The sequence below is a fragment of the Streptopelia decaocto genome (assembly GCF_964273445.1).
Source record: "Streptopelia decaocto genome assembly, chromosome: 1".
Lineage (NCBI taxonomy): Eukaryota > Metazoa > Chordata > Aves > Columbiformes > Columbidae > Streptopelia > Streptopelia decaocto.
Genome location: NC_138663.1, coordinates 15992980 through 16019740, shown reverse-complemented (window position 1 = coordinate 16019740; position 26761 = coordinate 15992980). Strand labels below are relative to the sequence as shown.

The following is a 26761-nucleotide window of genomic DNA, read 5'->3' as shown; positions in this document are numbered from 1 at the left end:
AGATGAGACAGCATATTGGGAGAGATTTACATGAATAAACCCAGAAACTCATGAAATTAAGCAACTTCTTTACTACAGCAAACATATCCAACTTTCAAATACCCACTGGAACCAACAGAAAAGAAACTCAAACCAACTTTCTGAATGCCAGAAAGGGCTTATGCAAAACAGTGCACGTTTATTTGAGGTATCGTATCCATGAAAACAAAACAAAACAAACCCGACTATCTACATTTAAAAAGAATTTTTACTTAGCAAGGCAAAAGAAGTTAGGTGGCTCATACAGAGTAAACATGTCAACAATGTAAAAAAAATACAGCATGTTAATATCAACCAATCCCACACTTTGGTTATGAAAATTGAAATAAACCAATAAAGAAAAATAATCCAGAGGCATGCAAAATGTTGTTAATATACACTCATCCATGTGGCCAAGTGAAAGGCACAAGCTAGTGAAATGGATTCAGAAATAGTCTTTCTTCTTTATCTTTTTTTGATTGATTGTCATTCAATTTTCCACTGAAGTGGAATGGCTGATGAAAAGCTTTCAGCCTTCTTCAACTCACCAGTACCCGAATTTCTGAAGACTCCAAACAGATGTTGCAAAGGAGGTTTAGGTAATTGTGTTTTTGTGATATAGCATAATACACAACCTCGCTGAAGTGCTACAAGCAAATGGTGCATGATTTGTTACCCCTTCCAGAAGGCAAAAGCTCGGAGAACAGTCAAGTTGCTCCAGATGGAACTGAATGATTTTCAAGTTTCTCCTCACAAGAGCAGTGACAAACTCCATGGTAAACTGGGTAAGCCACTTAATTTTTTATTTGCAACACAGAATATTTTGGCAAGATACATCAGAGGAATCTGAACAGTGACCATTTTTCAGAAAAATCAAGTTTTGTTTCAGATCTGCTTCAGGTAACTAAACAGCACAAGACTTTTCACATTGAAGCAATCATACCAATGCCACCAGTCTTAGATGCACCTACATTTCTTTCTTGTTTTCCACTTCATTTAAACTCTTCTGAAAAAGAAAGAGATTAAAAATATTTTATGTTTGGTAATATTAGAAACTGTTGACTCCAGATGCCACATTTTGCCCCTTGCAGTTGCACCCTTCGAAGTTGCAGTCCCATCAATCCCACCCCACATAACATTTGCATCTCTGATCCCAGTACAGTAGCAGCCAGGCACCCCACTGCTGCTCCCTGCTCATGGCACAGCAGAACTGTGCAGCAAACTCATCAGAAATCATTTCCTGATATGAGCTGATTTATCCTTTGGAGCAGCACCTACTGTGTGCTCAGTACCTTCTGTTCTTTCCATTCAGAGACAAACACAGAAAACTGTAAGGATGTGTGTTTTAGACCACAAGACTGTTAGAAATGCTGCAGGACTACTATGGGTCATTACACAGGAAAGCACAACAAAGACAGGACATGCATGGTGGTCTTAATTCAAACACAGAGATCAGCTGAGCGATCTCTGTGAGAGCATAAGGTGAGGCTGGGAAGCACTCAGTGGCTTCACAGGGTACAGGAAAAATACAACCATCTCAAATTTGTCCTTTTTAATTTTATTAATACATGACCAGCGAACAGTTCTTCTTGAAAAACAGGTCACCATAGTTTTCATATCAATCATATATTTTCTCCCAAGACAGGTTAACTTTCATTTTTATTGATTTTCGTTGAATTCTGACACAGATGTTAGGCATGGAATATACAAACACCTGTCAGACAACTTAAAGAACAGGCAAGGCTCCCAGTTCTACCAGAAATAATTACTGTATATATTATATGTATTATAGCCATGTGCATATTCAAACCAAATCAAATCGCTAATTCAGCTTTTGTTTGCTTTTTAAAAAAAAATTTTGTACTTCAGTTTGAATTTTTATAGTAGCCTGTTTTTAGTCTAGGCTGTTTGTTGTTGGTTTCTTTTTTTCTCTTGCGCATCAACAGTATTGCAACATTTATAATCCAGTATTGCAAAACCATGTTTAAAGAGCAAACAAAATTACTCTTACAAATGATGTATATACCACACACACTACTCCTATCATTTTCTTACAAGATTCCAGTTTGATCATCACATGCAAGACCATCTGAATCTTATCTCCCAAGTGACAGCAAAATAGAGTCTAACGATGACCTGAGCTTTGTCTCCTGAAGTGCAAAAAAGAAAATCCTAATAGCTTTGCTGTCCAGTCCTTGGAAAGAAAAAATTCTACTATTTTTATTAAGTTTAAGGAGTGCTGCCCATTGTAACTTTGTGCTGTAAAAGATTTTGGTGAATTCTCTTGCATAATAAATACCCAGCAAGCAGAATTTTGCTGGTACAATTTCTGAACATTGTGCTCATACAGCGATCCAGAACCACCTACCTGAAGCCGTTCATATTCTTTCATCAGATGATCATATTCTCTTTTTAGGCCTTCAGACTGCTTTTTAACCGCAATCACTTCATTATTTGCCTTATGGAGAGCTGTAAAATATCAGAAATAGTGTTTTAATCATTACTTGTATTCCTGCAGTTCCTCAGAGCCCTAGTTATGCATTAGGGCTCCACTGCACTAGACAGCCCTTCCTCTAAAAAACAAACCCTTTAAATTTAAAACTGAGCATCACAGATGGACACAAAGAGATGTGCAGGACAGGGAGGGGAAAGAGAATGCCTTGTGTTCAGAAACAGCAGCACAAGGAACAGGAAGGGGCTGTAAGAAAGGTAAGGGCAAGATCAGTAAACTGTTGACAAAGGTGACAAGTTACTGATGACTACAGTGTTCTGTCACATTGCAGAAGACAGTGCTAGACAAAACAAAACTCTGCAACCCAAACCCAGAACTGTCAGCCTTCTCAAAACAAAGAGGGAACTCAAGCACTCGGCAAGATCTTAGCAAAGCAACTGAGGCAGTCCATAAAATGTGGAGGGAAAGTAGAGAGATAATATATTATTATAGGAGCACAGATTCTCCTGCTTTTCACCCCATTATGTATTTTACTATGCATGAGTTAATTCATTAGAAGCATCATGTTATGGATGAGAAGGCAGAAATGGTAGTGATAAGACAGACAACTCTGAACAGGTTTCTAACACAAGAAGAAGTAATTATTACTCTACTCGCAATCTCAACAGCAATAAATGAAGAGCATGTCTATTCTGCACTACAAAGCTGCCCAAGATTCTGTAGGGGCTAATTTGGAATGCAGGGCAAATCAGCATAAAGTTTCACAATGCCATTACTCCTAAACTGTCATGTAAGTATCCAAGTAAGGTCATTTAGACATTTTTATATTCCTCTGCTATAGATATCTCAGGTACCTTAATCTATTTTTCTGGTGTAGTAGCACGAGCATACCCTAAAACTTCATTTATTCATGCTAAAAGAGAGAAACATTGTTAACAACCTATAAGGCTGCCTCACATAACCATATTTAAGAAACAAATCTCAATAGTACAAACAAAAAAAAAAAAGAAACATTTACAATTTTCCTTGTTCCAAAAATGTGGATCTATCCTTTGACTGTGAGCTGCCTGAGACAGGCTGTTCTTTCCCAGGGACCTCTAAGAATTGCAGCACCTATGTAAGCACCTCTGTTCTCAAAAGATCAGGGGCTAGATGTCTTTTTTTTGTTAAGCACCCAGCTGCAAGCACTCTGCTCTGAACCGTGGTTCTCCTTGGGCACAAGGTTCCTGAAGCATCAGGACACAAGAGATTTGACCACTCTTCTACAAGCAAAAAGGAAGACTCCACCCCAGCTTTTCTACAATTTTTAATTAATTTGTATGTACAGATTCAAAATCATTCTCATTTTAAAAGTCTGCAAGTGATTTTCCAATAACAGGACTTTTACCTAATCTGAAATTCTGGTATACTGAAGTTAATTTCACTTATGCCCATTGATTCCAACATGGTCAAAAATTCATCCCACCTCTTTACATCCTTTCATTTCCATACTCTTAAATTCTTCGTCCTTTAATGTATTCTTGACAGCATCAGTGAAAAAGAAAGTTTTCTAAAGATTTTGGTATTTGGAATAACTAAGATTTCCACGCACCTGACAAGATAAAACCCATTGCACTTACTCTCTTCTCTGATCTTCCTATTGTTTAAAACATTCAAGAGTAAACTTTGGAAATCACTCCAAAATAAACTTGTGACAATTTGATAAGCTTCTGCATTTTAAGTTGTACACAAAAACCACATGCATACCTCATTTCACCTCTTCAAGAATCTGCTAATTAGAAAGCTAGATTTGGCCTTTGTTTAAACATTCTTGCACATAATTACAGTAAAAACTAACAATATCTAATTTCTGCAGAAGTTGTAACTTAATGTTACTGATACTATTTAGCTGTTTACAAGCAGCAGCACGGTACTTTAGTTGCAACTAAAAACTACTGTATCTTTAAAACATGATCAAATTATCTAAAAGTATCTGCAAAGCAAGAAAGCAAACAAGCTGCTGCATTGTTACAATGTTTTGACCAAAACAGATGTGTGACAGGAATACCTCACCTAACCCTAGAAGAAGAAAAAGCAAAGAACAGATTGTCCTTTCCACCTGTTTTGGCTAAGGACAAAAAAAAAACAAACCTTAAAAAACCCCCAAACCAAAAAACAACCCAAAACCTACACCACCCAACCAAACCCAGACTCATTCCTGTTGAGGTCACACAATTAAAAAAAAAAAAAAAAAGGCATAATATCTTTGACAATGTGAATTCCCTAGTGTGCCAACTTCTCTGGATGCCCTCTTGTACACAGACACCATCCACACATCAGTGCTCAACTACTTTGCCATTGCAAGAACACCGCAGTGCAGCCAGGTTGATCGTACAGGTATATTGTTTGTCATATGGATCGTATCATATGAACAGTGATCCAGCAAAAAACAGGAGATCTTTTGTGTGCACAATACAGCCAGTAATTATTTCTGGCTTCCATCTGGCCTGTTACTTTCCAGGAGACAGAACATCTGGACAGGCAGCAAGTAAAACCCAACAGCTGATTGTTCCTACCAAGTAAATGCATGAGCAGGCAGAGGCGAGAATCCTGCTTCTGCGTTATTGCAACTAACGAGAGGTATAGTCAGTAAGTCCCCAAACTGGAATCCAGCTTCAGTACTGGGACAGGTGGGCTATCCTTTTTCATTCCTTCTCTTCAAAGAAAAATAAAAATATTCCTAGGGCAGTGTATCAACAGAAGACATGGAAAATTTATTCCTTTGCTTCTCCCAGATTGTACATGTTACATTAGTTGATAGACTCCCAGTCACACATGAAGTGTAGAGAACTTGTCCTTCCCTTACCACATTCTCTGTATCCTATTCCAGGAAAGATAGTTTACTTCAGATTCCTCTTAAGTTGAAGAAGGATGAGGAATAAAATTGCTCTGAAGAGGTTACCACAGGCCAGCAGCTGTAGCATTTATATTATCTTGCATTTTAGCATGGATGGAGAACTGAACAGTAAAACAAAACCAAACTGCAACAAAAGCAACCAATGATTCTTTGAGCACTTCCCAGCACAACTGCTAGTCCTGATCTGACTAAAGCACTTGAGTTACAGTGCCTGCTACTAAGGAAACGATCTGGAACTTAAATTAGCATTGCTCACAATACAAGTCTAAAACCCAAATGATTTGGACTAGTTTAAGACTAAGAAAGATCTTTCTCTTTCAAGAGTCTTCAAGTTGAGAAATAGCTATTCACATTTAAGAATTTAGGCACTGACGGGACAAGAGGTTTGCCAACAAATACGCTATAAAGCTTGGAACACAACTCCAGTCAAGTAATTCCATACCAATTCTGAATTCTCTTCTTAAGGTGTAATGGTCAGAAGAAGCTTAAAAAGAGAAGGCAGGGCCAAAAAACCCCAACAAATACACAAAAATTTGCTCCAAGTACCTCTCACAACCTCAAATTAAATTTTGTTACAGGACGTTACAGCATCCTTCAAATGGTATAAAGGGCTTTATGTAACAAAACCATGCTTGCTGGATGCAGTGCCATCCCTTCAAATCAACAAATATGAGTATCAGCTCTTGTGGCATATGACATTATGCGATGGCTCACACCAAGGTTATGATCTCGCAGTTAAAAAGTAAGATTAAGATGGACTTCATTTTTAAACCTCCCTCTCCCATTGCCTAAATAACACAAGATTGTGGCCAGCTCTTAACTTGTATCTCCTATTCCCAGCTCACAAAAGAAAGCTGAAAGGTTTGTTGTTGTTGTTGTTTGCTTTGTTCAATTGCTTGTTTCTAAAAACTGAAGTGCTTCAGTGGAACTCAACATAGATCTAATTTTCATACACGGCCTTAGCCTGCCTCACCACACAAAAGCCAAGCTGAACTCTCCCTAGAAGCAACAGTTTTATTATATGAAATGTATCCCAGTGTCTGTATTGTTTACGTCTTCCTAACACTTAATACTCTTAGCACTCAAGTGAGAGTTCTACATCTGTACACGCATTCCTTCTAGAACAGTCAACAATTAAAAGCTATTTCCAAACCAGCCCCCCACATGAATCGTTCCTCTCTTACGGTCTCCTACAACACTATGCAACCATGAAACAAAAAGCACTCTTGTGACACATTCTGTACACAAAACAAACCGCATTAAAGGATGCACAGAAGTTTCATCAGCATTTCTTCCTGTCCTACTGTATGCGTATGACAACAATATAAATAGACTATAAAGAGAGTCCTTTCAGAAAAAGTTGAACTAAAGTTCAAAAGCACCTAAATGGCTATGGCAAGTCATTTCTTCACAAAGTAAAATCCTAATGGCAGAGACAAAGAAATGGTCTTTGGGTTTTGTCTCAATGTGGCGCTACAGACTCAGCTCAAAGATGCAATAAAGTCACAGCTCAGTAACTGCGCGCTGGTGCTGGGAACTGCAATGTCCGTCATGCTCCGTCAGATGCAGGCAGAAGCTTTAGGTGCTTGTCATTTGCCATGAAATGTTGTTAGAAGAGCGAGGGGTTGATGAGCTGGACAGAATTCTGCCACCAGTGTGTTCTGATGCAAGACTTGATCAATACTAGCTGTTCTGTATAAATTTCTGTTGTGTAAATGAAGCTGTAGCCTTTATTATGCACTATGACAGTGTCACCAAAAAAATGATCCGAGGCAGAAAGCGAAACAGAACAGTATTGCAGAAGTCTCCTTCCTGCCCAAAGGGTCCCATAATAACAAATGGACATTTCACACATCAGCATTTCCATAACATAGAATCTGTGAGCAAGAAAAGAAAGTTCACGCACTAAAAGTCTCATTCCTGCCCCCATCCTAAGAACCGCTGTAAGGACAGCTGCTCTGTGAAACTTCTCCAAGACTCTGACCTCATGTCCAGTTGCAGATAGTTTGCTTTATTGTAGCTTTTTGGATAATTTTCAAAACTATCAAAATGAAACAATAACATGGCACATCTTCTTTCCCGAGAAAATTCCTTTAGGTCTGAGACTGGCAGCCATACTGAGACTCTTTAATTATGTGAATTAATATTTTGTTAGAAATACATCCAATGTGTAGCAGGAGAAACATTCTCACATCTACACTGGGTGCTCCTAGGAGTATGTGTATTTATTTCTAGGTATCAGCAAGACTTTTTCATAATATACAAGTGTATCGATAAAATATCTCAGAAGGTTTCTAAACAGTCATGTTATTACATGTCCAGGTATGCTAAAAATGGATTTAGGCTCTGGAAATGCTAGCGCCACTGCTGGGTGCCTATAAAGCCCCCAGTATGTGGATGTGCAATAAACTTGTGAAGAACTAGCCCCCTTTCCTTCACTTCCACAATAAAGTGAAAAAGGGCATCAAGGGGGATAGAAAAGTCAAGTCTGAAAAGAAAAAAGTGGCTGAAATCTTTGTCACTCATTTCCAAGCTTTCCTCAGACTTCTGTAATTTCACTACTCAATCCATCTTGTATTTTCATTCTTCCTCTTCACCTGCCCAGAGCACACTAAGTGGCAAAATGTCTTTTTAACTTAGGTTTTCACTTACAGTTAAGTGGGCAAACAAATAAGGTAGACTGCAATTCCTGTAAAAGGTAGAAAGCTGAAGAACTAGTGATGAGTCTCCTGTCAGTCTGCAATAATCATGGTCTACACTATAATTTCAGTCAGAATTTTAGAAAGAGGAGACATACAGTATTTTCTCTGCCAGAAGTTGTTAATACTGGATCAAAAACTTAGAGAAAATGTGGATCTCCCCTGAAGTCACAGCACTAATCTGATACTAAACTGCATTACTTACATGCGAAGCAGACATATTTAGGAATCCTCCTGGGTGCCACTCTATTGAAGTAACTCACCTTTCAGCACGTGGCCTAATATAGGTAACGTATCACCCTATCACTATGCATAAGTAGCTAAACAAATGTTCAGACCAGAGCAATGGATATTTGAAACTGCTTTGTGAAAAAGATTAGACTTGTTTTTTTAATCCAAGCAGCAAAATAAGCCAAAACCCCAACCAAAGAAGAACAAAATTCAAATTTATGACTTGTACTGATACTACAGCTAAAAAACAAAAAAGAAGAAAACCCCCAAAACCCAAACCAGTAAAGTTTTCCTTTTTATACAAGTTTTGCCTTGTTTCATTACTAGGTAACATCCTCCACACTCCTCACTCTTTCCCCCTCCCCCCAAAATTTCATTAATTGGACTTTGTGGACACAACAGAAAGATTACTTTGGCCACATGAGCTCAGTGGCATGCATCAAAGTGTTAAAAAGAGTTAAAAGAAGTGTTTCGATCTCAATTTTGACTTTGTATAATGCATAGCTGACACCTAGTGAGCATGAAACTCGACATTCGCCTGCTCAGTTGCAAAAGTTTCAAAAGGAAAAGAAAGTAAATTCAGTTCACACTATATCTCTAACACTCCACAGAAAGCTGTGTCTACAGATGTGTTTATTATCAAGTACTTTAAGCTTTTTGGCTATCAATTTGCTCAAAATAATGTATAAGAAAATTTACAAAAAGTAAGATAGACATGCCTTAAGACTGTCTAGCTGATGATGGTAATTAAGGTAACCATGTTTTGGCAATGAGGGGGATAGCATCAAGGGAAGGGTTGTAAATATTTTCCTATTCATTCCTTAAAACGCCCCTCTCCCCTCCTCTCCCCCTAACAAAAGACTCAAGCATGCCTTAATTTATACATCTTTTGGATGGACAACAGCTCACAGGGAGAATGCAGCTGACACAGCATGAGGTAAACCTATTTATTCCTTAGCTTTCTCTGGCATTCCTGACTGAAAAGCTTACATTATGTTAGTGTTACATACCACCAGTTAGTTTAAATAAAACCTATGCATTTAAGTTTTTCATTGATCCTGTCACTTCAAAGGCAGTTTTCCCCATTTTCTTTAAGAAAACAGCAGGAGAGGGAAAACGCAGAATCAAACGTGCCTGAGAATGTGAACTAATGAGACCTGCTATTTAAAGACTCTTGTTGCCTCTAGTCCAGCTGAAAACAGCTGTTATACAGTTCTTGTTTGTCTTCCCAGTGGACAATGAGAAATGATTTATGAAACATTTGTTGTTATTTATAGAGCTTTGTAGCAGTGACATGCAATATGAAAGCAGGGCTATGTTTTGATGACAACGTGCTATCTGGTACCACGGGAATCTGTATTTTGTTACAGTCCGAACATCTGATTAATGCTTGCAAGGTCACAAGCAGTGTTATCTTAAAAACACTAATTTCAGATGAGTGTGTGTTCATAAGCATCACACACCTTGATAGATCCCAGCAAGACAGAACCAAACAGGTAAAATCTGCTTCTATCTTAATCTGGGTTGCCAGGAAAGTAGTTTTGACAACCTAAACACGGAAGCTGCTAAGAGAAGTATTATGTTACAAACTGCAAGGCATGTTTCCTTGTAGACCAAAAAAAGAAAGATTACAATAATAAATGCCAACGCCTCTGCTGCAGGAGATATATAAATTTAGAACAGTGGTCAAGGCCTTTCCTGCTAGCTGACCAATACCCTACCTTATAAAAAAAACACCCCATTTTATACAGGGAGAGTGGCTGATATATATGACATGAAAGATCAGTCTGAGGCCTATAAGCAACCTGCAATTGGTTCCATATCTTGGTTACGTCATTGATGAAGATGAGCCAACACCACTTAAATAGATAGTTCAATTTGTTAATAATTAAAATGTAACCAATTTGTTCAAATTACACCATACATGTTTCTATAATGAAAACATTTACTAAAATATGGGAATGGCAACAGCATGTTTTTCCAGTTCCTAGTCAAATGTGAAAAAGCCCCAATCCAAGTGTTCTGATGAAGTCTTAACTGCAAAGAAGTCCTAACCAACACCTACCATTTGAGGTCTTCTGTAGTTCTGCTTTCAAATGTTCAACCTCCTTCTTCAACTTCTCATCAGTTACTTTCGATGACTCTTTATCACTTCCTTTTTCACTCAAGGCCTATTAAAAAACACAGTTGGTATAATTAATTTTGTTTAAATTTGTCTGACATTGACACCAAACCACCAGAGAATGTCAGCCTTGATCTTTCAAGGTGACACGTTTTCTCAAATGCCGACATGACACTGACAGATACTCATTCCAGGAAAAAAACAAAATCAAAACCCCTCAGTGTTTTAATTTGATAGTAATGGTATACTTGTAATAGTATGGCATTACCTCCCGTGTAAGAGTACTTTGTATCTCTGTATCAAGCCCACAATTTGTGTGAGGTTATAAATGGCTTTTCCAGAAGACTAACGCCAGGACTGCAAGTGACAGAACACTGCCATATTTATGTGCAACTAGTTCTAGTAAGTTATTCTGATTCAAGTCATGTAATATATCACAAATCCCTCCTTGTAGGTTTGCAGCTACTTCTTCAATCTTCAGAATACCTCAATACTCAGATTTGACTTCCACTGAAATTAAGAAAATAAACCAGGAAAGGTTTCAGTAAGAGCCCTGTAAGTACCAGACACAAGAGCAGTATACTCCTTGTACTCTAAAAATGTTGGCACTACTATACTTAATGCATACTCTTATAATTAAGGCAATTAGTATTGATGGCTTAAAGTATTAAATGTTACAGGTTAGACCCCATAATTAGACCCTTCACTCATACAGCCTCTGTTATACAACCAAGCATCATCTTGGTCATGAAAATGGCAAAAGAAGTCAAATGTTTAATGGGAAAAAGAAAAGCTGAACAACTGAGATGAACAGTGTTAGAAAAACTTGTGATGTCAGAGCTTACTGGGCACTGGTGGGAACAGAGGGGAAAGACTACTCTAGGAAGAATAATAAGAACTGCCTATAAACACTGGAAAACAATCCAAATAAAAGAGCTGAAGAAAATTTTCCAGAAACAATTTAACCAAAGAGCAGAGATTATACTTGACTGCTGGTAACAAAACCATAGCCACTTTGGCCATGAATTGCCTCCTTTACTTTGTGTTCACCTCTTTCTATTAATACAAAAGTAGTTATTTCTTTCCATTTTTATCTGAAGTCCTGTGCTCCATGGAACCACTGAACAAGAGACAGCACAGACCTAACATACTCGAGTAAACTTACAGTATTTATATGCACAGCTATTGCCCTGTGTGCAATTGCTCTTGCCTCTCTCCGATGGGGAAGGAAGCAGCTTGTAAATGAACAGAAATGCAGGGCCCAAGCCACAGAGGAAATTAAGTCATATCACCTCTATAAAGTGAAAATAAACCAATTCTGCACACATTGCCTCTCCAGCACTATGGAGATCCAGCCACCGCGTGCTGGCTGTACCTGGAGCTACCACAGTTTTTGCAAACTGTGCAATCAAACACAAACAGGAACAGACAGCAATGCCGTTTCCAGTTTCTGGCTTTTGCTTACAAGCAGCTAAGAGAATGTGTTGCTAAGAGAACGTGAAAGCAGAATAAAAAGAGGACTTTTGGCCAAATCCCAACAAGACAGAAAGAAGAAAAAAAAGTAGTACCAGTACGCAGTAAAGAGACAGGAAGGGACTGAGGAAGGGACTCTGGATCATTTTTCCAACATATCAAATCCCAAAACTTTGGAATAATTTCGTACTTGGGAAATACCTAATACGCACTCTAGTGATCCTTGTTTTAAGACACCTCTCAAACAACTGGATTTCTGGTGTCCTTTGCAGTATTTTTTGTCCAGAGTCTGTCCTCTTTGAAGATGTATTACCAAAAAGTTACAGTGCGGGTAACCATAGACACTGCTCCAGACAAACTGAAAGAAAACCTGTACACACCTGCAGTGAGTTTTGTTTTGGCAATGTGCCAGACTGAAGCTTATGGTCCAATCTCTTCCAACAGAAGTCAAACTAACCAATTATGAGGAAAGATTTCATACATTTATCTTCATTATCTTTGTTGTCTTCCCTCCCTGCATACAACTGCATATTGAACCACAACAGAGAAATGATAACTTAATTTTCTCCATTCTTCTCACAACAATAACACATCTTTGATCCATTGGCAGCTCTTTTAAGTAGGAAATTTTTTGTAGTATTTTCATTAATACTACAGCAGTGCTTTACTGAGAAAGGAAGGTATTAGGAAACTGGCTGACCCACCATAAAAATAGATGCAAGAATACAAAATAGAAAAGACCGATTTCACAAGTTAGAAAAGACATTTCAGGACCGGAGCAAATCCTGTACAGAAGAAACAGCCAGCATGAGAACAGCTATATTGTAGGCTTTTCTGTACTGGACTGCTATAGATCTGACCTAAAAAGCCAACTCTTTAGGATAAAAAGAATAAAATTAGTGTCTCCCTCTTGCTATGACTAAACTAAAAGAGATATTTTAAGAATATATTACTACTTGCATGAAATTAGTACTGGAAAGATAGAACTTCATTTATTTGGATTACTTTAGTCTCCTTTGTTAATAAAGTGCTACTGAAATTTGTATTCAGAATTCTGAATTACATATTGTAGGAACATTGTTCTTCCTTTTTCCACCAGAAAAAAAACAGGAACACTATTCAGTAGTAAACCACTCCAGAGTACTTTGTTCTAACTACTTGCTGTATAAGAAAATAACTAAAAAAGTTCAAAGATACCTCTTGCAGCCTTTCATTCTCAGACATGTATTTTTTGGCTGCTTCAGTAGCATCGTTTACTTGCGTTTCCAGAGCTGCATGAGATGCCATTCCTTTTGCCAGCTGAGTAAGAAGGGTAACAGTACGCCTCAATACACTGGTGAAGAAACACAGTGAACAGCCGAGTAATTCACAACACAAATTTAAAACAAACAAAATGAAAACACACAAACCGAAACAAGCCCTTTTCTCTCTCTGCATTGTATGTGAAAACAAAACCACAAGAGGAATGTTTAAACACCGGAAAGGAAACATCCAGGCCCATCGATGACAAATATTAGTTAAGAGATGGAAAATATTTTAATTCATCAAAAATCAGATTTTTACCTGATGCAGAACCCCCCTCCTCCCAAAACCCCACAGCCATTACAGGGTCAGAGACCTGCTTGCTTAAAGCCTGAATACACTTACATGACCTAGTGTTTTAAATAGGATGCATCTCTGAATACAACAGCCAAGGAATATGTTATGGCAATGAGTACAATGCACACAAAAAGAACCAAACCAACACAACTTTATAGAAGGCCTTACAAGAACAAAATCAGCAATGTGAGTATATTAATCTTCAAAGTGCTCTGTCAATACCATATAAATCAGAACCTGCATAAATGTCAGCACTCATATGGCACCTCAAATCTAAGCTTGAAAACGCCTCCCTTAATTTGATCTAGTGATTGCCTCCTTGTGTGACTCTACTTTCATTATTCATGTTGGAGTCTTCCAAAGCAGTATGTTGCTGAATCAATGAAAGGCCAAAGCAACACTGAATTAAATTAATTCCTGTAATACAACTATGCAGCTGCTCTTCATAAGAAATTTGAAAATGCAAGTAATTGGCTTTTTCATAACTTGAAGTGCATTAATAGAACTTTTGGTTTTCAAGGTAAGCCCTCCTTACCACTTTTTCATTGAAAGCTCATTTTCTTACTTTTTTGGTTTTAATAAAAAAGTTAAGGTCCCCATGTCACTACTTTTCCAAGGGTTGGCATGTTTGAATGTTGCTTATTAACCTATGGATGCAGCAGTCACTAAAACATTGAATCTACACGATTCTGTTTTAGTAACAAAGGGGCTTCCAGGGGTCATCATGTCCCGGCCCCTGCCCAAAGCAGGAACAGGTAAAGCAGATTGCACAGAGGCTTGTCGGGCCGAGTTTGCACTGTCTCTAACAATGGTGATTCTACAATCTTTCAGGTTCCTGGCTTATTGCCTCTGTCATTCTTGTTCTTCCTGAGAAAAGCTGGCTTTATCTTCTCTACATCCAACCACTAGATAGCTGTAGAAAGCAACAGGATCCCCCCTTCAGTGTCTTGCTCCCTTATCCCCTCCTCACAGGTCTGTTTCAGCTTCCAGCCTTCTTGGCGCCCCATTGAAGTACTTTAGTATTCTGGGGAGTCAAAACTGGACATCATCCTGCAGCTGCAGTACCACACGTGCCAGATAAGAAAGGAATAACCACCTCTGTTGATCTGCTGGCCACACTCTTGCTATTACAGCTCAATACTTTACTGACTGTCTACCAAGATCCCCAGGTCCTTTTCTGCAAAACTGTTTTCTACTCAGTCAGCCAGCCCTCAGCCTGGATGGTGTGCAGGGTTATCCTACAAGATGTTGGAATTTGCATTTGCCTTTGTTGAACTTAATGAGATTTCTGGCAGCACATTTCTCCAACCCATCTAGCTCCCTCTGAACAGCAGCCCTGCCCTCCAAGGTATCAACCACCTCCATGTGGTACTGCCTGCAAACTTGCTGAGAGCACATTCAATCCCATCATCCAGGTTGTTAATAAGGACATTCAACATTATTGAGCCCTGTACCAGTCCCTGAGGGGCACCAGCTGGAATCTGCATTACTATCATCCTCGGAGCCCAAAGTCCCAGGGAATTTTCTACCCACTTCTGTCTCCACTTCTCCAGCCCACATCCCTCTACAGTTAGGCTAATGGGATACCACAAGAGACTACATCACAGGCCTCGCTAAAGGCACAAAACATCCACTGCTCTGCCCTTCATCCACACAGTCAGTCATCTCATGGCAGAAGGCAATAGGGATGATCAAGCATCACTTTTCCTCAGTAAATCTGCACTGGCTGGTCCAAATCATTGTATCCTTCATGTCCATGGAAATGGCTTTGAGTAAGATTTGCTCTATAACCTTTCCAGGGACTGAGGCAAGGATGCTTAGTCTCTAGTTCCCTACATCCTGCTTTTTGTCCTTCTTGAAGACAGGTGCAATGTTTGCCTTTTTGTAGTCACCAGGATCCTCCCTTCATCATCATGATCTTTCAAACATGACAGAGTAGGGCCTTGCAATGACATTGGCCAACTCCCTCTGCACACAAGGGTGCATCCCATCCTAGGATGTCACGGACCTGCATACGCCCAATCTGTTTAAGCACTCCCTAGCAGCACCTTCCACTGCTGTGGGTAACGTTATTTTCCACTGACTCTCCTAGCAGGCTCAGAGAATTGGGAGGCCAAACAGGAGTCTTTAACACTAAGAAACCATGCAAGGTTGGTAATAAGACACTGTCTCATTCTTTTCCATATCCTTAATCATTTGGTCCCTGCCCCACTGAACAGTGGGCCCATATTTTCCTTAGCGTTCCTTTCATTTTCAGCTCTTCTCATCCTTCTCTAGTTCAGCATGGGGTAACAGAGGGCCAGACAAGCCTTGTCAGGCCCTCCACATCTCCCAAGATACGATCAAATTAGCAGATGAATGCCTCTGTCCTACCCAGGGAACAGCCTCTGGTAACTACAACCCTCCCCTTTTCTGTGCAGACAGCTGGTGTGTGAAGGCTCAGCTGGACCCAACGCCACCACTGAGCAGTCATTTTCCTCACCTGTACCCAGTGTTCTGCAATTGCTGAACTGCAGATGGAGAAGAGCTTTTGTTGTGTTGCCAGAACTGACAAGCTTCCAGTCTCCTCCATTTCAGGACTATCCATCTACCATTCTTCTGGAATTCTCCTATTGGCTGATGTGCTAAAATGAACCAAAACTGACCCAAAGGAGGAACTAGGGGCATCCAAATACCCATTTGTGCCTACATGTGGTCTCACCCTACACTGATACTACTATCACCCAGCCAAGTTAAGGCAACTCAAGGAGCACTTTTTCCTCCTTCTCTGATAAGACATTATGCCTGTTTAATGGATAAGCAAAATAGCTCTACTGCAAAAAGCCCTTTGATCTAACCACTACTGAAGGAACATGGATTTCTTCTAAATCTTGGTGAAAGGCCAGTAGTCCAAAAAAGGCCTTAAGCAAACCTCTTCAAGAGCAGAACTTTTATGCACAATAAAATCTATTAGGGCCACCTGACAAGTTCTCTTCCTTAAAAGCTGAGTGGGAGTAGGATCCTGGGAGACCAGCTTTCAAGTCTAGCGTAAGACACAATCCAGCTTTTTCTCTCTTGAAGCAGAGATCACAAATGCATTTCTGCATATTTACTTAACCTTTCTGAAGGAAGACAAAGAACATGAAGTATTCCTATCACTATTATGCAGGGCTATAGCCACCTTTGTTTTTTCCAAGGTTTTCCTGCTCAAGTTTTGTATTAATTTTTCCTTGATGCTTCTTTATGTACAATACTCATCAATCATCAGCTAAAATGGTCATACATCACTCTAAGGGGAAGAAGTTTGTCTGAAATCTCTGATTACACACATCTCTCTTGCATATCTAGGCAACGTCAAGCAGTTCACTGAAGGAATTCAGAAGAAGGCCAGCATTCCTTGCCCAGTGTTTTTCCAGATATAAAATTGTCTGACCAACATGTGTGTTTCCACTCATTCACATTATCTGTGTCTAATCAGTTCACATGCTCCTTGCCCAAATGAGAAGATGTGTGGCTACTGTGAAGATTCACTGGTAGTCTTGGCTGCTACTGCTGGGCAGTATAGAACTGTCCTTTACCCTACCCTGTTTTATTAGCTGTGTTTAAACATCCTGAAAGGGATACCACACTTAAGATCATAATATCATAGTAAGCCAGTTGCCACAAAGTGCTTGACCTGAAGTAATATCTGAAGCTTTCTCAGAAGCCAGAACATTTTCCTGTAGTTCCTAACTTCGAGCTTTAGATGAAGTGCTTCAAGTCAGATTCAAGCTTTGCTGCTTAACACAGCAGGATGCAATTAATACCAGCTTGCAACATAAAATTTTATCAGTAATTTAGTTTTTGAAGGTTTTTTTTATTCCAGTTTTCCATGTTCAAAACAAACAAAACATAGGGCACAAGTTTAAGGAAGGAAATGAGTATTCCCTGAAGAAAATTCTCCTGCAAAAGACACGTTTTCTCAAACATTCAAAATGTTTATTTCCACATGTTGCTCACATATTCTTCCAACCCTCAAACATTTGTAAGATATTATTTTCCCTGATCGTACTTGACTCTTAGCCAATCTGTTCACACTTAATTCTTTCATCTCCTGAAATTGTCCTTCTATTCTTTTTTACAGTTGCATTACCTTGTGAGATAGTTCCTGTAAGAAACATACTATATATAATTTTTTTTAAAAAGTTATACTTACAGCCAAAGAAATAAGGAAAAACCTGAGATATAGAGGTTTCTTTGCGATCGGAAGAGTTTCATCTGAATATGATCAATGGCATTGGCATTGACATTTACAGCCTTTTCCATCACATGAACAGCCGAGTACTTCCTAACTTCTCTAACAGCATCTGCAAAGGAAACAAGCGTGTTCACATCTTTGGGTATGCAGGTATGATAAACCAGATATAATAACAGAAATATGTATTCAGAATTTCTGCTCCACGAACAGGCGTAGGACAGCGACATCACTTCTGTTATCCATACGATTCAGACACAGGTCTTGATAAATCACTGAAGCAATAGCACATTTCCAGAGATACGCCAAACCATTACTCAGAATATGCTTGAACAGTCATTTCCAACATTTGCACCCAGCCACCGGGGATCACGTCAAAGCAACACATTCTACAAATGTTACCAGAGACCCTACGGAAGGTGTCAAAATGTCACTGCTGACAACTGAATCAAAATCCAGTCAGTGCACAAACAGTGAGAAGAACAGGAAGGAAAAAAGAAATGCCTTCTGAAGTATTTGCCTCAATGGAATTTGTTAGATAAGCATGTATTTTAGTAATGACAGAAGTGTCTACTTTATGCCTGAGTCACAGAGGGGGAAAATTATTTCTATAACATCCATTAAAATAGGGAAACTCTAGTAGCAGCATCAAACATAAACAGAACCTCAGCTTTCTTTCATCGGCCTTTCATCCATCTTTCAGCTTCCTTTCATCCACCATATACTCTCAATAGTTCTGTAGAAGGGCCAATACACTGCCAACACTTTTCAAAGGACAAAATAATTAATTAGGACTTGGATCCACATAAAACCAAATCCTAACCCAGTTAAAGAGTTCATATTATAATCTGTAAACTTAAGGTCATCATACATAGTTAAGGCAAATACAACACTTAAAACCTCCTCCAGCACATCAATAAAAATACACATTTCATGACACACGATCAGTTCTTGCAGAATATTTTGGCTATGTGTTATTAATTTGCTGCTGCATTTATCTAAGCAGACAAAATCAACTCCAAAGAAAAGCACATGTGAATATCATCACTTATGACTGTCTCTTTTATTTAGAAGGAAAAAAAAATATTTGAAGTGAAACTTCAAACAATGCAACAACGACTAAGACCAGACAGAAGTCTCTATCCCTGTGCTATAGGAAGATTCTAATCCTGCAGTAACCTGTCATCTTACACTATGTGGCAAGCATCTCATCACTGCTTTACTTTAGCCCAGATCTGTCTTTCTGCAAAATCAATGACCATCACCAACTCAAAAGCAAGCTTTGGTCCAAGTTTTTGATAGGAGTTCAAGAAGAGTAAATGAAATCCATCAGTTCTCAATGTTAAGCCATTTACTGAAGGACCTACTTCTAAGGATAATACTAAAGATAATTTTTAAAAAGTTAATTTGCATTTCCAGTACCTTTTTATATCAGAAATATAATATTGCAGTCTAGTGTGACTTTGTTATACATGCAGTGTATCTGTATGTTTCTCTCAGCAGACAGTAAAACCAAGCATTTTTTATTTGTATTTAAAGTAGTTTGGAATTAAATAACATTTTCACTGTAAGACTCTGGAAACACTTCTATCCATGAAGGAGAACTACTTTATCACTGAAACACAGGAGAACTATTTCCATCCCTGAAATATGGGAGATGCTTACCACACAAAGGAGGCAGGAGAGACATTAAATTAAATCAATCAGGCATATGGTTGCCATTTAAGCTCCAGTTTCACTGAAGCTTTACTCCCACTTGATACACCTTTGGATCTATTCATAACAAATGTGGCCAACAGCTGGTTGTGCTGAGCAAAAGTACTCAAATAGCCCAGTGCTTAGACACATTCTTCTGGTCTTCTATTTCAACAGCAGCCAAGAGAAAGAGTGCCATCTGCTGCATATTGAGCAGCTCAGCCCCATTCTGGTATCAAACATTTTAAGTCCATTCACTTGTGTGAGAAAGTGAAACCAAACAGCAGCCTCGGCCAAGCTCCGTTTTGTCTCCTCATTCTCTATTACATCATTACTGCATGTGGATTCCCAACGCAGATGCGGTTTAAGTCTTCACCTCTTCCATTCTATTGTAGAACTTATAAACAAATTAGCCGATTTACATTAGGCTTGAATTCTTTCCATTAATCTACTGCCCCAAATACCACATACTGGGTTTCTTCCCTCCATTTGTTGAGAAATTATTTAACACTTACCAATAAACAAGACGATCAGCAAAACTATTATTGTAAGAAACATCTTGTTCCACAAAACTGCCATTTTGCTCCATAGAGGAATCATAAAAATCTTCTGCCATCTGTAAAATAGCATTGTGTTATTCAAAAATAATTAAACACTGAAAGAAAAGCATAATAACCTCACAGAAGAGAGCCTTGTTATTGATAGGAGACTTACGTAAGGTCTCTAAACAGCTGCTTTAATTGCAATGTAACTTGGGTATATATAACTTTTCCAATAATCTAACTTGCTTATCTCTTTTGTTTCTTGTCAATACAGGCAAAGACAGTTGGTTCAACTTGAAAACTTCTCTCATGATAGCAGGTACTCTCCAGACATCTTTTCTTCTAGCTTTTACTTTAGCTAACATTATTTTGTGTTCAGTCCTGACTACGATAAAGTCAGGGATGGGGTAAAGACTGTAAAAACACATTCCATTATTTTTATTTATATCCACTTATACTCCTTGTTGCCAAGTAAAATAAAAACCGTTCACAAATTAAGATTGACTCCACCTGCCTTCTTCAGAAGGCTTATCTTTTATGTTGATGAGTCTGCATAAAGTACAAGGATTGTTATTACATTCTAAATTGCAAATGACAACAAAAGGATGAAACTTATGTTTATATTTTGTCAAGTGTTAAAACTTCTCCCAAGTGCATAAATTTGTTGGCTAAGGAAGCAACTTCAGAGGCCCAGTGGTGCTGAAGACCACTTTTTTTGTTTAAACAATCAGTTGCCTATTCAATATTAGTGCACGGAGGGCTCTGCAAGAATTCACACTTGCAGCACAAATTAAGAACATCTGACGTGCTCAGATGAACTGAAACCCACAAGAGACAACAACAGAACAGCTACTTGTCCTTTCTGCAGGTTAGAATCAGTGCTGCTGCCAAAATGAAGTAATACCAAGTTATGCCAGTAGGGATGTAACAGAGACATGACAGTCACCATCTGATTATATCAGGTAGAATTCCCTTTTGCTAAGAGTACTTACATTGTTTGAAGACTGTTCAAATTTGCCCTTTAACAAAGCAGTTTCCAAGCTACTATGAACCTAATTTAAATTAGACTGTAGCATCACCTCCTTTTGGTTATTCACCAACAAGAATTAAAATAATGTAGCACTGTATGTCCACAAACCTCATCTAAATAATTTAGTATAATCCAAATTCTTTATAGCACAAGATTCCTGGGACAGTTTTGTTAACAAGACAATTGAAGGATAAAGCTATTTCACTCTTTCAGAAACCACTGTTCAAAGGAATAGCCAAATGCTACAAACCAAAGGCAAAAATCTATCCTTTGTATGTAATTAAAAGCACTGTGCTTAAAGTTTGAATAAATTTTGGTAAGACTGAAGGTGCCGAATTTGCTTTTCAGCCACAAAGCCTGGCTTCAAGTCCTATGTTGTAAGTGAAACCTCTTTCAGCACTCCCAATGTACTGTGCATGTGTCATCAGCATGCAGAAATTCTTGCAGCAAGTTACTTCACATAAGCCATTAATAATCTGATAATTATAGCTCCCATAATACTTCTCCCTTCTTACACACGGATGCACTTTTTATTAGAAAACAAGAAAAATTATGAGAACTCAATGATCTATGTTGAAATGGTGAACTCCCAATGAGCCAGCTTGTAAAAACAAAAGATTAAAATAGATTTTAGAACAGTTTCAACTTCTGAAGCTGAGGCAACATTACTAATCATTGATATCAGCTGTAGAAGAATCCAACCATTTTCAAGACTCTCCCACAGGTTTAAGTAGTTAAATTCTGACTCTTCACACAGCAGACTTTTAGGATTTGGTTCTAAAGATATTACAGTAAAAGCTGCATTCTTCATTCCAAATATATCTAAAGATGCAGGAAATCAATCGTAACAGTTTTTAGACAACGCTGAGCAGCAATTATTTTGAAAAGCTTTAAGGTTTCATCCTATCTTTTATTTATTTACTTATTTTACAAATTACTGATATTCTGGAAGGAAATAATAAAATCACAACTGTTTCTCTTGACTGTTTTAGAGAAGCTAGCTTCCTTCCTATGCAAGAATAAAAATAACATTACCAAATTTGAGGAAGCTTACTTACTTACAGGAAACAAGATAATGCTGAAAGCCAGGCCTTTGCATATAACACATTTTGTTCATTTCCCTTACTAAGGGAAATTCATTATTTTAGAATAATGAATTATTTTTATTAATGCTTGTTTTCAAGAAGTATTATTGTTTTTAAAAATCTATATATAAGTTTACAGAGGCCTTGTGAGGGTTTTAAACAAACAAATACAAATTTCTTACAGCACTTACACATCCTGTGTGCTGTTAACTCCGAATATCAGATATCTCTTATCTGTCCAGCACCCACAATGCCTAGTGCACACCACGACATTGTAAAGCTGCTGCTCCTCCTCAACATAACAACTAATGAAAAGGCTGCACGACCCTTGCTTTTCCAACTGAGCTCATGTCATGGGAAGGCAGATGCTCTCCTGTGTTCTGGCTACCCCAAAACTCCCAAGAGAAGCCAACATCCCGCTTGGAGGCGAAGCAATAAGGGCCCCTGCCCCTCCCGGCTCAAACAGCAGCGTGTGGAAAGCTGACATAAAGCTCCCCCAAAGAGCCTTACGGTTCTAGAAACTCCTGGTGCCCGAGTCCCGACCAGCACTCCTCCTCCTCAGCTCACTGCGAGTTTAAGACGCAGCAGAACTTGGTGTTTATAAAAACAAAAATGTAAAACAAGCCGCCGGAGCTGGGCTGGGCCAGCGGGCTGGAGTCCTACCTCAGCGGGGAGATGAACGGCAGGCAGAGCACCAGCAGCACCCCGATCTCCCCGTACAGGAAGGTGGCCGCTGCGGTCCACTGGAAAGTCATGGTCCCGCACACCTGCGGAGGAGAGCGCAGCTCAGGCCCGGCCGCGGCAGCTCCCGCGGGCCCCGGCTCCCCGCGGACCTTCGAAGGGAAGTATTTCTAAGCAAATTAACCGCAACTGGGGGGGACGGTGGTGTCCCTCTGTACTGACTTCCCCTCCCGAAGCGGCCCCGGGGCAGAGCGTGTGTCGGCCGAGCCAGGGAGCTGGGGCCCGCGTCCCTCACCACCGCCCGGCTGGGCGGGCAGCGCAGGGCCCGCTGGCGGCACCCCCGTGAGGAGAGCGCAACACCGCCCGGGCCGCAGGCTCCCTCCCGCCCGCCCCCCCCCAGCGCTGCCCGCCGCCCCCGCACAGCCTGGGCCGCCCCGGACCCCGCCGACCCCCCTCACAGCCACTCGGCTTTCGCAACCTCCTCGGCGCCCGGCTGAGCCTGATGACGGCAAGCCGCTCCCGAAGGGGCGGGGAGCGGGGCCTCACCCGAGCGGGCCGGGGCTGGAAGCGAGCGAGCCGGTCCCTCTCGCTGGTGCTGAGGGGCGGCCACGCCGCGGGCCGGACGTGCAGGCGGGGGCCAGCCCTGCCCCGCCCGCAGGGGCGGGGGCTGAGTGACATGGCCGCCGAGGTGCGAAGGGGCTTGTTGGGAGAGTCTCCTCTGGTTCCCCCGGGGGAGCTGCAGGCTCCCCGCCGTCCTGCCCGCCCCTCAGAGCCCACCCTTGGCTGCCGCCCCGGCGTCCTGGGCTCTGCAGTGACGGCTGCCGAGGGGTTTGTGTGGGGCAGCTGGAAAGTGGAGTGTGACGGTAGGCGGGAGTTTACTGAGACGCTACATCTCTGTAGGAGAGTGCAGGGATCTAGACGTAGAGAAAGGTTAAAATTAGTGTATTTTTCACGTTTAAGGCATTATTGTAAGCATTTTGCTGCAGGATCTTGCAGTGATTATCCCACTGCTCCATGACTTCAGCTTATTCAATCGAGGGCTTCGACTCTGCTCTGTGGCATGCTGATTAGTTTCTGTAGTTAAAATATTGTGTGTCACTGTACCCCACCCTCTGCCCCTCGCCCTGGTTATACTACCTTAATGTATTAAGGTCCTGTAAATGTTTTCTCAATGAAAATAGGGCCATTATTCATAAAGACACCACAAATAACAACCAAACAACAGTCTCAAACACTGTTAAACAGGTCTGTTTGGACTTCATGAATAAAACAATATTCCTCCAGAAAATCCTGTTCCATCCTGCTGTCCCGTGTGGTGCTTTTTATCAGCATAACGAGGGTCCGAGCACATTATTTCCATACCTTGGTACCCATTTTCCCATTTCTTGATTGTCTCTTTCATCACCCTTACAACTCTTCTTATTTGCCCCTGCATAACCATAATCCCTTTTCCCTGTTGTTCCCAGTTTTGCTGTATCTGTACCCACATCCAGTATTTCTGGTGCTGTTACTTGGACAGCCTTGGCCCTGTGTGGTATTACTGAGGTACTGATATGGTTATCGGGCACTCCTGCCCCTGCAAGTTTCTAGTCCTAAAAGGACTCCCCCAAACTGCTCTCCAGTTATCTGCGTAGTTCACTTGTTTTTGACGTAACTCCCTCTTAACTACTGGTGAAATCCAGCCGTCCATTCCAGTGCTATCTGTGGCTTTTGCCACCTTCTCACGCTGTTGTATGTCAAAACCAGCAGCTTCATGTCGCATCCAGGAGTTTTCTGCACCCTGTTCAGTGAGCTCAGGCCAGGGCCCACTCAACGGTTTCTCAACTTGCCTGCAGCGCTAACATCATGAGGTGCTGCTGGTGGAAGAGGTTACCTGGTCTAACTGGGCATCACCAGCCCTCTTGACACAGGTGCCTGCTTTTGGGAATTCGGTCCCAATTAATTTCCATCAAATTGAGACAGATTAAATGCTGTGAATAGTAGCTTTTGTTACTCTAATCCATCCGAACTGAAACTGGGTAGGAAATTCTTGCATAAGCAGTTCTGAGCAGAGTTGTTTGCAGCTGCTCACAGTCTGAAATTGTTTACAGTTAAAATTTCCCAGGTCTGTGGCCTGGGGATGGAGCCAGTGTGTTAACATTTTCCTGGTTGCTGCCAAGCAATGTCTGGATGAAAGGTTACATCCCAAATAATTGTTTATGCATAGCAAACATTGGAGAGTGACACAACCAGCCATTTCAATCCAATCTACACAGTGCAAACAGCCTGGGTTTTCAGAAGTATTTCTCACATGTTTTCATAAACATATTTAATCAGAAGCATAGACAAAACATAACCTCTTAGAATGTCCCAGTAATTGCATTTTAGCTATTGGCCTACAGCCATTATACTTTATCAAAGCTGTTAAAATGTTATTAAAGACTTTACTTCCAGAGCAGTTTCCATTTCTGAGCTGCTCACTTACCTCTTCCTAGCTGCACAGTGACGGGGCTGTATTTGCACATCGTTGTTGCCAGAGACTCTGTTTCTGCTTTTTCACTTCGGGGGCATCGTAAGATCTGAGACTGACTCTCTCTGCGGGGACTGCTGTGCGCTGCCCCTGCAGCTGCCGCGTGTTCCACACCAACCTGGAACGCAACCTGAGGGTCAGAGAGAAGCCTCCTGCAAAGGTCTGTCAGACCTCCCTTCTGCTGAGCACCCTGCCACTCCTGGAAGATGTTCTTCTAACTGAAGTTGTACAAGTCTGGGTTGTTGATCTAAGCCTGCATATCTTACAGTGAACCACAGCGCAATAAATATGACGCTATACAATATAAATAATAGCTGGCTGCTTTAGGAAAAATACTCAAGAACCTTAAAATTTGCAGTCAAAATGAATACTTTCCTCTCCCACCAGTAAGGTGACAAAATATTCACAAGCAGAAATATGAAATGCCTGTGTATTAGAAGCTGGTTAGAGGACAGAAATATGATTAATTCTCTGCTGAACAAAAGGCAAATAGAAAGTTCAAACTTGTTCCATTCTAGTTCAGCTTGTGTGACAGCTATCTCTTCATCACATGCTGCATTTGCCCAACCATCAACCTGAGACAGAGAAGAGACCTAAGAAACAATGGTAGGGAATGGGGAAAATGGGATTGTGCAGGCTGTGTGAGGGAGATGGGATTACTTTAGTGCAGCAGGGTAGAAGTTGCAAGAAAGTACAGGTATTATGAAAATATGGCACTGTATCAAAAATAGGGTGGTCAGCAGGACAAGGGAAGTGATCCTTCCCCTGTACTCTGCATTGGTGAGGCCACACCTGGAGTATTGTGTTCAGTTCAGGAAAGACATTAAAGTGCTGGAGCGGGTCCAGAGAAGAGCAACAAGACTGGTGAAGGGACTTGAACGCAAGACCTATGGGGAGACGCTGAGGGAGCTGGGCTTGTTTAGTCTGGAGAAGAGGAGGCTTAGAGGTGACCTCATTACTCTCTATAACTACCTGAAGGGAAGTTATAGCCAGGTGGGGATTGGTCTCTTCTCCCAGGCAGTTAGCAATAGGACAGGGGGGCATGGGCTTCAACTCTGCCAGGGGAAATTTAGGCTGAATATTAGAAAGAAATTCTTTACAGAGAGAGTGGTCAGGCATTGGAATGGCTGCCCAGGGCAGTGGTGGACTCACCGTCCCTGGAGGTTTTTAAACTGAGATTGGACATGGCACTTAGTGCTATGATCTAGTAAATGGACTGGAGTTGGACCAAGGGTTGGACTTTATGATCTCTGAGGTCTTTTCCAACCCAGTCGATTCTGTGATTCTGTGCGATTCAAATGGCTTATAATGAGATATATGATTATACTGTAAAACAACAGTTGAAGCTAAATAACTAGCCCCCATCTTTAGCAATTTATGTATATTTGAACAGTATGGCTGTTAAGAGTGTGGCTTTAAGACTCCAATTTTGCAGTTTATTCTATGTCAACACAGTGAAGAGTGTTCAGATGCATACAAAATCCACAAGGGAAGAAGACATACAATTAATTTAGCT

The 26761-nt window shown here is 40.4% G+C and overlaps 1 protein-coding gene across 3 annotated transcripts; it reads right to left on the bottom strand.

Annotated features, from left to right (window-relative positions):
• Positions 1-145: 145 nt before the first annotated feature.
• Positions 146-23411, bottom strand: BCAP29 (B cell receptor associated protein 29). Of its 3 annotated transcripts, none has more exons than XM_082076149.1 (8): positions 23283-23411; positions 22719-22822; positions 19914-20014; positions 17665-17815; positions 13089-13224; positions 10362-10467; positions 2387-2487; positions 146-1024 (listed from the first exon to the last, which is right to left on the bottom strand). In XM_082076149.1, the coding sequence occupies exons 2-8, from the start codon at positions 22808-22810 to the stop codon at positions 986-988; spliced, it is 726 nt and encodes a 241-aa protein (XP_081932275.1). In that variant the 5' UTR covers positions 22811-22822; positions 23283-23411; the 3' UTR covers positions 146-985. The 3 variants fall into 3 exon arrangements, with proteins under 3 accessions (XP_081932275.1, XP_081932277.1, XP_081932276.1); XM_082076151.1 differs by lacking the exon at positions 23283-23411 and adding an exon at positions 23215-23233; XM_082076150.1 differs by lacking the exon at positions 23283-23411 and adding an exon at positions 23195-23213.
• Positions 23412-26761: the final 3350 nt, after the last annotated feature.